Raw genomic sequence first — 12,106 nt, 5'->3', positions numbered from 1 at the left:
ACCCCCAATGGGGTTTATATTAAAATGTGGCATTGTGACTATTTGCATACAGGAAAACATACTATTACTAATTCTTGATACTGCCAATCATTCATTAATGATGCTGATTTGTGATTATGATGTTTGTCAGTATTTATTTATTTTTTTATTTATTTGTTTGCTTTCGTAAACAAAACTACCTGAGTCCATAGGCTTTGATGATTCCGGTCGAAATGTCACTATCAAAGGGAACTATGGGTAATTCAAAATGGCGACACACATTGGTACAGAAGACAGATCGAGACGATACGAAAAAATAGATTTTCTTGGTGAAGGTCAAGTAAGTTGCAGATCCTAAAGAACTATAAAGCCCTTTGATGATCGGGCCTCGAAAAAAACCTGTTCACCACTGCCACAACTGTGAACAACGAATGCTACACTTAAATGTGTACCTGTACGTTACCGTCCTAAGTAAATGAATGCATGATGGCGCATGCTTCAAATTGGCAATCTGAGAAGTTTGCCTTGAAACATGCATTACATGTATAACCGGGAAATCATATGTGTCTGCTTTTGTTATGTCATTTTTTTTACTGTGTTTGACACGGGATCGGGAGGTGTTCAGTTTGTACACGCATGGTGGTATAAGGGAGAGGGGACCACAGGCATTTGTTTCCCGAGTTATGGCTCAGAATATTTCTATCAGAATACAATAAAATGACGATAATATCGTTAATATTGACGTATTAAACCAACACTATATGAAAGGGGTAAAATTACACATGTTTCTGTGATCGCGCAGTTTCACTAAATGCGAAGGAAGACACGTCTTCCTTCGCATTTAGTGAAACTGCGCGATCACAGAAACATGTGTAATTTTACCCCTTTCATATAGTGTTGGTTTAATACGTCAATATTAACGATATTATCGTCATTTTATTGTATTCTGATAGAAATATTCTGAGCCATAACTCGGGAAACAAATGCCTGTGGAGGGGACATATTTGTAAACAAGAGGGAGGGGACTCAATATAACATTTTAACAGGCTGCATTCACATACACGGGGGGGGGGGGGGGGGGGGGTACATGAAAAATGTAAGCATATGTCGGGAGGGTACCTGAAAAACTAAACTTTGATTAGGATAGGAGGTAGATACTTGAAAATATAATGAATTCCTCAGTTGAAAGACCACCTAAACTTGTAGTCAAGAGCAAATTAAACAGTTATTTAATGAAGGTGGAGCCATCTCCACAGCAGAAATGTCTGAAAACTCACTGCATTGAGCAAGTCACTATCACATCAATCCTTTCCAGCCTTAACACTTTTGTTAGATATAATTGACTTATTTGTAATATTGTACACCCCTGAATAGTATTGAATCACCTGTGGGTGATAAGGAATTCACAGCTGTACACATGATATGGTACAATAAATCAACTACATGTAAAATTGATTTTTGGGTCCGCACCCTAAAATCAACAGCCCCAAAGCGATTACTATTTCAACCTGTTACTGTCCTAATTATGGACAAATCAACGAAGATGATAATATTAAATTATTGGTATTTTAGCAATTTTTAGTGAATATATTGTTGGTTTTGTCAACGAAACATTATACTCCAGGTACAGCTTAGCTAGTGTAGCAGTAATGTCATATGGCCCAGTTATACGAGTCAACTCAATGAGCAATGTACTAAGCAATCCATCGCATGCGATGAATTGCTTCGTTTATTACATAATCGCAGGCCTTGCAACTTTGCTACGTGTGTCACAAGGAATCTGACATGTCAGATTTTCTGCAACTCACCGTAAATTGCTTCTCGAGTTGCTTTATGAATTGCCCCAGTAACCACCTTGTCACTTCGCAAGCAGTAACCTTTGACATATACCCACATGTCAAATGACATTCAATGTTATGGCCGCCATGTTTTTAGTATAGATATTCGATTTCAGCAAGTGTTTTTGATACAATTTCGGTTTATCACCACAATTACCAATTATCATTGGTATGCACCATTTATGAATGCTGATCCCTGCTGAATATCATTTGACCTTTGACTTTGACCTCCATATTCAAGGTCATACAACAAATTGGTCGATAAATTATGAAGTTTTGTATCTAGAGACACCATTCAAATGTGCACAATAATTTTGCCATATAACACACCAGTTGGGGATTATGTCTTTTTTTTCACGTTCTCTTTAATAAATTAGTATGATTATGTTTTTATACATTAATCTTTTCAAAATATTTAGTTCTTTTTTCTTTTTTACAGTTTGCAACAGTTTATAAAGCCAAAGATATTGCCAGGAATGATAGAATTGTAGCTGTAAAGAAGGTAAAGTTAATGCAAATTTGTAGGAATTTCACACTTTCTTTGACATACTAGCTAGTGTAACATCAAATAATAATACACCTCATTGGTACTTACAGTGATTATGCTGAAAAGTTGAAAATGACAATAATTGGTTACAACCAAACGAGTTATTTCCAAGCTCTGAATCATAAATTATGTAGTAGTTCCGATTATCTTGTACAGAATATATTTGGTAGTGATGGTTGAATGTTTAGAGTTCCGATTATCTTGTACAGAATATATTTGGGAGTGATGGTTTAATGTTTCGAGTTCCGATTATCTTGTATAGAATATATTTGGTAGTGATGGTTGAATGTTTAGAGTGGCCAATTTGGAATCTGCAGGTTGCAGGTTTGAGCCTCGTCATTGCCATTTGCTTCTGAATGGCAAAAAATCATTGGCAAGATTACTCCTGGAAGGGTTCAATATAATAGCGGCACAACAGCTCTTTATACTTTCTCAACTCCCTGGGGAGCATACAATCCATCAAAGCCACAGTAAGCACATAGGATTAAAGCATTCACATTGCAACCTCTATCCTACCAGGTCCCCAATTATACATTCAGGTTGACTAAGGCACAATCATGGTTCAAATTTTGTCCAAGGACTTTAGCCATTCAGAAACAAATGGCAACAGTGAGGCTCAAACCTGCAATCTCATGGATTCCAGGCAAGCCACTCTAACCATTCTGCCATCATGACTCCACAAATCAATCATATTGGCTTTCAGATAAAACTAGGTCAAAGAGCAGAAGCTAAAGATGGTGTCAACAGAACAGCATTAAGGGAGATCAAGCTACTCCAAGAATTACAACATGAAAATATTATAGGGGTGAGTCAAACAAACATAACATCATGTGTGTGAGATGATATCCGATATTGTATTGAATCCAAAAAAGTACTAAAAGACATTGATGCCCTCTACAGGTGGATTAGAGAGAGGAAAAAAAATCAATGTCTCTTGATAACTTCAAGGTGTTGACCTCACAAACATATATCTGGACAAAATTATCATATAAATACATTTGCATGATATGTAAAACAAATGTAGTTATAGTAATAGTTTCCGTCAGACTTTAATTGTCATTTTGAAGGCGTAGATCTAAATTTGTAAATGTTTGATTATGAATTGAATTGTACATACACTTTTATTTATTTATATTTTTGCACGGACCGGACTGATAGTCTTTAAGATACAACATGTCATGCCAGGCCTATCAGCTAGCACTAGCTGTGAAAGAGGTTGACCAATGCATGAGGGCGACCATCATAGCATACCTTACAGACAGACAGACTGACTGAGTGACAGACAGACAGTCGACCCATAATATTTTGAGGTGCAATGATGACAAATATAGGACTGAATAGGGTTACCCTTTGAGTATTTCATGCTGTACTTTGATTTGTTGAAGTAATTTAATGACCACCTTCTTGTGTTTCAGCTCTTAGATGTGTTTGGCCATAAATCTAACATTAGTCTTGTGTTTGACTTTATGGAAACAGATCTTGAGGTATGTCAATCATTGAACAAATCGGATACTATGAAAATCAATCAAACTACAAAAAGAGAATGGGCTGCCACTGAAATCACAGGGGGATAGTTTGATAATATTTCTGTAAACACTATAGTGTCCATTCCTTGTTTTGTACCACAATTGATTTTCATTGTATCTGTTCAGATAATCAAATACATGTATATGAATTTATAGACTTTAGAAACTGACAGATTTTATTACAACAAAGCAGACTTGACTATCAATTCAGTTCAGATAAACAGCCAGTTCTGACTAGTGGTACTTACTAGCCTTCAACATGGAATATCTACAGGGGCTACTATAATGAGTTCCATACACCCATGTGTGTGTGTGCATGCCTGCCTGCGCATATTCAGTCATTTGCTGATATACATGTGGCAAAATAAAACCTATGATAGTCAGATGGGATGGTCTCTTCATTCATGAATTCAGTATGTAAAAATTGCCCTTTCTTGGGACTGATCTCATAGTAAGGGATAGGTAATCATATTTGCCATATTTTGCTGTATCATGGTGAGTCAATTTTGCTTAGGGGACATATGGATGGTGTCAGGGGTTTCATATTTTCTGTGTTTGAATTAATCTTCCATCCTAATTTCATTTCCACATTCCTTTATACAGATTATTATTAAAGATACTGGTAATATATTTCTGACCCCAGCTCATGTCAAGTCATACCTTTTGATGACATTGCATGGCCTAGAATACCTACACAAGAACTGGATTCTTCACAGGGTGAGTCAGTAAAAGTGCACCAAAATATTTGGTATGGGAAAAAAAGTACAAGGATGGTAATAAGGAATCACAATTTGATATTCAGAGTTTCATGATGTACAGTGATCATCAATATCCAGTTCTTATGATTGATGAGATCTTATTGATGTGTGTGTCTGTGTGTGTCTGTGTCTGTGTCTGTGATAACAAATTTGTTGTCCCACTCTGTTATTTGTTTTTGCTGTTTTAACTTGACAATGTTCTCTGTTTGAAGAATTCGTCAATAAATGAATATGAATGTGAATATGAATATGAATACAACATTACTATAAATATGAACATTTTCACTGAAGAGTTTTCACTTACCGGTATTTCACTGGAAAATCCAAATTGTAAGTACATACAAAAATGTCTACTATATAAACACCAGGCTCAGCAGTTTGCAAAAATCAGTATTTATAAACTAGTTGAAGACAATTTCCTATATGTTTGTTTATGTTTACAGGATTTAAAACCAAATAATTTACTGATTAATGAGAAAGGAATATTAAAACTGGGTGATTTTGGTCTGGCAAAGTATTTTGGAAGTCCTAACAGAGTATACACACATCAGGTTGTCACCAGGTTAGTAACTGTCATTGTTTTATAGTACCGATTCTTGTATCATACTAGTATATCATAGTTTTATAGTACCGGTTCTCCTATCACAGTTTTAAAGTCCTAAATCTCCATGTGTAATTTTATAAAACTAGCTCCCCTGCAATGCTGCAATACCTGTATTGCGAATCTCAGACAACCAGAGGTCTAGTGAACTGAGACGCAGTGACTTGTTTTGTGCATTCTTTGTTTATTGAGCAGCATAAATAAATGTCGAAATACTATTTACTATGTTCTTGATGGTATCTTCAAGCATTTGTCAAGACAAAGAGATTGTTTTAAATCTGATATCATCGCTGGAGGTTTTCCCATAAACCCTTGCAGGAAATTTACAAAATGGCTGACTACATGTCAAGTGCAGTAGGGCTTTCAAGGTTGAATAAGTTAAAAAGATGCTTCACCCAAAATCAAAAGTTGATAGCAATCAATAAAGATATAAAATAAGTCTGGCTGGACTTTTCCTGTAATAATTTGAAGTCAAATAATATCTTCCTTTTCAGGTGGTATAGATGTCCTGAGTTACTATACGGTGCTAGGATATATGGTACTGGTGTAGATTTATGGGCTGTTGGTTGTATACTGGCAGAATTACTACTACGAGTACCATTCCTACCAGGTGACTCAGATCTAGATCAACTCAGTAGGATTTTTCAAACTTTAGGAACACCAACAGAAGAAGTTTGGCCTGTGAGTTTTGACAACTTTGTTGTTCAGTTGAAAGATTTATTCACTGTTATGTCAATGTGTAATGTGTATTTTTAAATACAATAAGTGTAAAGGGTCAATTCCATGATTTTTTGTGCAGACAGGGCTTCACAGTATGCATGTTGATTTTGCCCAGTGCAGATAGATTTAAAAACCGAGGTGCACGAGATTAACTAAAACTGTTGTGCACCATAGACCCTCCATCAGTGTTGGTGGAGGCTCTCTGTGTGCACTAAGTAAACTTAGACTAAACATTACATTAGTCAATAAAGTCAGATTTCATGGCTGCCATCTTTGATATCTCATGAGTTATCTCACTCTTCTGCCTGCCACTGTCCCAGGCAGCTCAGGAAATACAATGACAAATGTAAAAGAGCAAAACATTCCAAAATATCTGCAGGGTGTTTGGTTCTTGAATGCACACCAAGTGTATTATTTCAGTCATTGTCATCTTATATTTATAGTATATTTGGCTTGTGCATTGTATAAAGTATGTGTTTGTTGAATAACCGTAGATCAGTCCAACTACAGAGAATGCACACTTCATGGGGGGGGGGGGGGGGGGGGGGGGGGGGAGGGGGCAGAACTTGAGGAGATAGATACAAGTTCCATATACACAATGTACTGTAAAATATGTTGAACACTTTGTCTTCATTCAAGACATTTGCTTTCATTTCCACAGTTTGTTTTTATTGTTTACCAAAACTGCACTTTATTTCTCAACTGAACAAAATATAGTTGTAGCAAACTTACTAAAACCATGTTTAATGTATGAACAGGGTTCGACATACACGCTGGCCCGCTATCCCGAGTCTAGTAACTTTCTGTAAGGACCAGTAAAAGTTACTGAAATGCCCATTGCAGGTAGTCCGACGGGATAGTGACTTTTCGATAGGTATATTAGGGAGCTCAGAATACTAACTACCGGCTATATGAATTCACGGTCATAGTAAAATTCATTTGATTTTTAATTTGCTATTTTGACCAACTCCGGATGTCTATTCACGATAAAATTACGATAAGTTTGGAAACGGGGTAGATTTTCTATGATTTCGAGTCATAAAAGCTTATGTTGTGTAGCTTTCGCCCAACAGGCGATCTCACGCCATTGTTGTACAACGTGGCCCTTGATTCTGGCGGGGTGTCTCTTGAAAACGGGAATAGCGAAGGGTGAGCCAATCAAGTGAGACCTTTCAAATGTAGCTAATATTATAGCCAATAAAATTAGTTGTACGATGATAGGTGTATAATACGGATAAGTCTGGCATCTACACTGTAACAAGTAAATTAGTAAGGTTGAAATCTTTGTCGCGTGATTTCGTATTTAATGTACCGACACGTAGTCTTTCCGAACAGTAATTTTTAGATCAGTTAGTATTTAAACTACGTTTCTGAGTTAATTATTCGGTAGGTTATTGACGAGCTCCCTTTGTTAAAACACTGTACAAATTGAATGCAGCGTTCGCCCGGCCGCGTTCAACGGAACTAAGTGAAGCTCAATCATAACAATGGTGGCTGTCAAAATCTAAGACGCAATTTGGCCGTGTTGTTATTTCAGTGAGTTTAATCAGCAAGAAAACAACGTGTTCTATGTTTTTGTACTTCCTACATGATGTGATGATCGTAATTTTTACCGGTATAACTTACAGCCTCCAATGAAACCATGGTAGTAGTACTGCTAACTTAGCGAGTAAACAGTGACACGATTCCGTGTTCCGTGTTGCGAGGTCGTGTTTTGGGGGACATTTCTTAATACACGAAACCAGTTATTGTGTAGTGGATATTGATATTCAGTTTGAAAAATTAAAATTCTGAACTTCATTTTGCGAACGGTTTTGTCATTTCTTAGTAATTATAGGGCCGACTATATCACGTTTAACTTTTATGTCAACCCGGAAGTAAATAGACACGAAAATAGACGAAGTAACTTGTACATGTAATTAGTAACGAAATTTTACTTTAACTGCTGGTAACCTTCAAATTTATTTATTTTTATGTTGTAAATACATTCTAATATGCACTAAGGACAACACTATAAAGACGCTCTATGGGAAGGTAATTTTTTGTCTTTTAAAAATGCAATAGTTAGATCAATGTGTACCAGAAATGTAATGTAGTATTTAAGCTAGAAATAAGACATCATATCTTATTACCCTTCCCCAAAAAATAAGACAAACTACTCACAGAAAGCAACAAAAAAAGAAGAAGCTCCAAAACATAAAAATGCAAACAAATTTACAGTAAGGAGCTGGTGATGCACAAACAACTACAAAGAAATAGACAGTTCAATTAGAACACAGGGTTTGAAATAAATATGGGGTTTGGAAAAGTGAATTAGAAGTAGAGCAAAAACTAAGAGAGATGAAGAGTCCAAGTGAACAAGTGAAAGCACTCAAAGACAGGACCACCAAATTTTTTGCAGGACTACTATCAATTTTACTAGTCCTGTGGGATAGTGAGTTTTTTACTCCAGTGTCGAACCCTGATGAATGATATCTTATCTATCCACAGAGTATGATGTCCCTACCAGATTACATAGAATTCAAGAAATTTCCAGGAACACCTCTCAGGCATATATTTACAGCAGTACCGGATGACTTGTTAGACTTGATAGAGTGTTTATTGAAGTATGACCCATCAACAAGGTGTACATGTTCACAGGTAAGTCAGCATTCATGGTTACTGTACATTGTAGTCATGTAATTATATCCCTTGCAGGGCTAGGTCTATCGGTGTTTATCACCAGTGTAACTTAATATCAAAGCTAGTAAGTAAATAAAAATACACTTTGTATACTCATTTGAGTACAGTAAACATACTTATGTACACTTACACAGACTTGATGTAGCATTCTCCTTTGAAATTTATACAATTGCGATGACACACTCCCACATACCCGTATGTACATCGTACATATGTACGTACATACATACATACATACATACATACATACATACATACTACATACATACATACATACATACATACATACATACACACATACATACACACACACACACACACACACACACACACACACACATATATTGACAAATAATTGTGTTGCATGTGAATTTCTCATTCAGTTCTTTTTATCGTATACCTTTGTAATTATCAATTTCAGTATCTTTTATGCATTTTGATGTGTGTATCATTTTGATATGTTGTTTGTATACTAGGCACTTAAAATGGCATATTTTAGTAATAAGCCAGCACCAACACCACCAGCTCAGCTACCAAGACCAAGTAATGTCTCAGCAGAAATTTTAAAAGAACCACAGCAGCCCAAAGTTGGAATGAAGAGAAAATTGCTAGAGAAAGAAGCTGGTAAGGACAACACTAGTGTGAATGAAAGGTTGTTGAAAGTATGTACATATTATTGTCACTTTGTTTGCATGATACCTATAGATGAGGATAAGAGTAACACTGAGTGTATGGCTATTTTAGATAACCTAATCAGATAATCTAGACACAGTTTCAGCCCCAACCAATGAAGATGAGATTTTCAAAATAAACACAAATGTGCGTAACATCTATCGTCCCTTATCGTGGACACACCCATGCATAACAGTCATCACTCCTTATTATGGCCACACCCATGGTGGCAGTCAAATGTCAATGTCTTTTGCAGATACAATAGTAAGGGGCAGTTTGTAAGTGAATGAGCATTCCAAAATAAATGTAAATAAATGTAAATAAGCATAAAAAGCAGTCAGTGGTCTCTGCACCAAGTGTCCAGTCCTTTGAGTGACGACTTGATAAACTTTGGAAAAACTTACCATACAAATTTGACATTGACTCTCAACCTTCAACTTTAGACATTAATACACAATCAGCACTGTATATGGCTGACAACGATCTGATTTAGAGGCTGAAAAGCCTATAGTATCGGAATTTTTCCTGTATATCCTGTATATAAAATGCCCACTGTGAATTGGTCCCTTCCATGGACAAGCCATGTTGGACCAATTAGTAGCATTTGGTATATGATAACTGGCATTTGTTGTCATATCAATGTTGTGTTCTCTGTGCACTTCCTATGGTTGCAGACCATTAGTAGGTGGATTTTGGCTATGGCATCAGGGTGTTTTGACATTTAGAGTGTGAGATATGAGGAAGTATTATTTTTTATGACAGACCATATAAGAGGCAAGCAAGATCAATGGAGTAAGGTCATTTACCGGAGCACATATGTTCAAATTTTAGCTGATTACAATGAAAGGTATATATTTTTGCTGAGTAGACTAAAAAATTAATAGTTCTCATGTTTACTTTGAAACTTGGAATCAATTAATTGTTTTGCCTGTAAGCCACTTCAGGTGTGGAATTCTAAAAATGTATGAAATCTGCACAATTGTTTTAATTTTGACATGTTTGTGTAATCAATCTTCACTGATCTGACCCATTACAACCAATTTGATGGATAACACAGCATGTGGAACATGTCCACACTGAAATATGTGTCGTGTTCTACAAATCTGTCATTGCTTGACATGACACTTTTATAAACAGTTTGTTTTTCTAACAATCTAATAATAGAGACAGGTGATAAATGAGGTATACACTGCCCGATCTCATGAGATTTTGTTACTTTAACATTGTACTATGTATAAATTTATTCATTTTATGTTTGATATCTGTTTCTTTTCCAGCTGGTCTTGCAAAGAAGTTAGTTTTTTGACCACACAACATTGTCCATCTCTACATGTCGGCCATTGAACTGCCATAATCTGAAGTCTTCATATGGAGCGCCCTCAACAGGTTGTCATAACTATTACTTTGTTTTTATCACATTACCTCTACACATCTTAACATGTGTATGTGAAAGATGATATTTTTATGCTGAGTGTGTGGAACACTTTTAGCAGTATATATACTAGAAACACATCGCAATGCAAGTGAAATGTATTATATTGACAAAGTACATGCAATGCAAAAAGAACTTTGCGAGAAAAACTTATATTGTACAGTGTTGTCAGGGTTGATTCAGTATATTCAGGGTCACTAAGGTTACACAAAATGTCCTAGAGTTGGGATAAAGTAATAATTTCAATTTATACAGAGTACATTACTGAATGTTTATAATAGACTTAAAACTTAGAATGTACAAATTTGATTGTGCCAACACATTGAACAATGGAATGCATATATGATATAGCCATAAACAGGAACAAACACAGTACTGAAATGACATGTATGCATTGAAGGGGGGGGGGGGGGGCATGGTCACAAACCTTGTTATGTTATCTTGTTTAATTCTATGTAGACAAATACACACATGGAAGTTGTACATATGACACGTTGTTTAACAAATACATACATAGCATGAATAATAACAGTATGCTAACACCACCTAGAATTGTGTTAAGTATGAGTGATGTGTTGTCTGCCAATGTTGACAGACTTTCGCAATGTTTGTGTGTTTGTTTGCATCACTGTCAGGCAGCATCGTGGTTGGACTGGAAAAATTTTCAGTGAAGGCGCCTTTATTATCAGTCAGTCTCTACACTTATTTGAACTTCATGTGGTCCACTCCATTACTCATACTTATACTATAGTCTTCAGCTAGCAATTATGTAACTACATGCTCATACACGCGCACGCACACACACACACACACACATACATACACACACACACACACACACAAACACACACACATACACACACACACACATACACATACACATACACAGATACACACATAAACATACACATGCAAAACATCATTTTAGAATTGAATCTGTTCAAGAATCAAAACACAGTCTGTTAAAGCTGTTTATGTCAATCTAGTTAATCCAGTCAAAGTGTGCCAACTCCAAATACACTTGGCAGGAAGGCAGGAAACTTGCACAAGTTTGATTTCTGACTCCACTGCCAAGCCTTGCACAGAATATTAGCCTTTTTTTGCTTTAAAAAATGTAGTGATAAGTTTTCTGGAAGATTGATTTAAAGTTTATTATTATTGTATATTTTTGTGTGTATTGAAGAAAAAAGACTTGTTTGAGAAAAAACTATTTATGTACACTAGGCCATGCATCGTGAGTAAATTCACAATAAAAATGAATATTTATATGTGACTGTGAAGTGGATTTTTGTATTTATGTGTGTATTAACTAAACATAAACTTACAAATATATTCAAATGCTTTCCTATGA

The 12,106-nt window shown here is 35.9% G+C and overlaps 1 protein-coding gene across 1 annotated transcript; it reads left to right on the top strand.

Annotated features, from left to right (window-relative positions):
• Positions 1-247: 247 nt before the first annotated feature.
• Positions 248-10,716, top strand: LOC144443496 (cyclin-dependent kinase 7-like). The gene is made up of 10 exons (XM_078132988.1): positions 248-319; positions 2,257-2,319; positions 3,068-3,169; positions 3,780-3,848; positions 4,494-4,607; positions 5,092-5,210; positions 5,744-5,930; positions 8,460-8,609; positions 9,128-9,275; positions 10,601-10,716. Exons 1-10 carry the CDS (start codon positions 248-250, stop codon positions 10,627-10,629), a joined length of 1,053 nt encoding a protein of 350 aa, XP_077989114.1. The 3' UTR covers positions 10,630-10,716.
• The last annotated feature ends 1,390 nt before the right edge of the window (positions 10,717-12,106 follow it).

Source organism: Glandiceps talaboti, chromosome 12 (assembly GCF_964340395.1).
Source record: "Glandiceps talaboti chromosome 12, keGlaTala1.1, whole genome shotgun sequence".
Taxonomy (NCBI): domain Eukaryota; kingdom Metazoa; phylum Hemichordata; class Enteropneusta; family Spengelidae; genus Glandiceps; species Glandiceps talaboti.
This window is presented reverse-complemented; position numbering and strand designations above follow the sequence as displayed.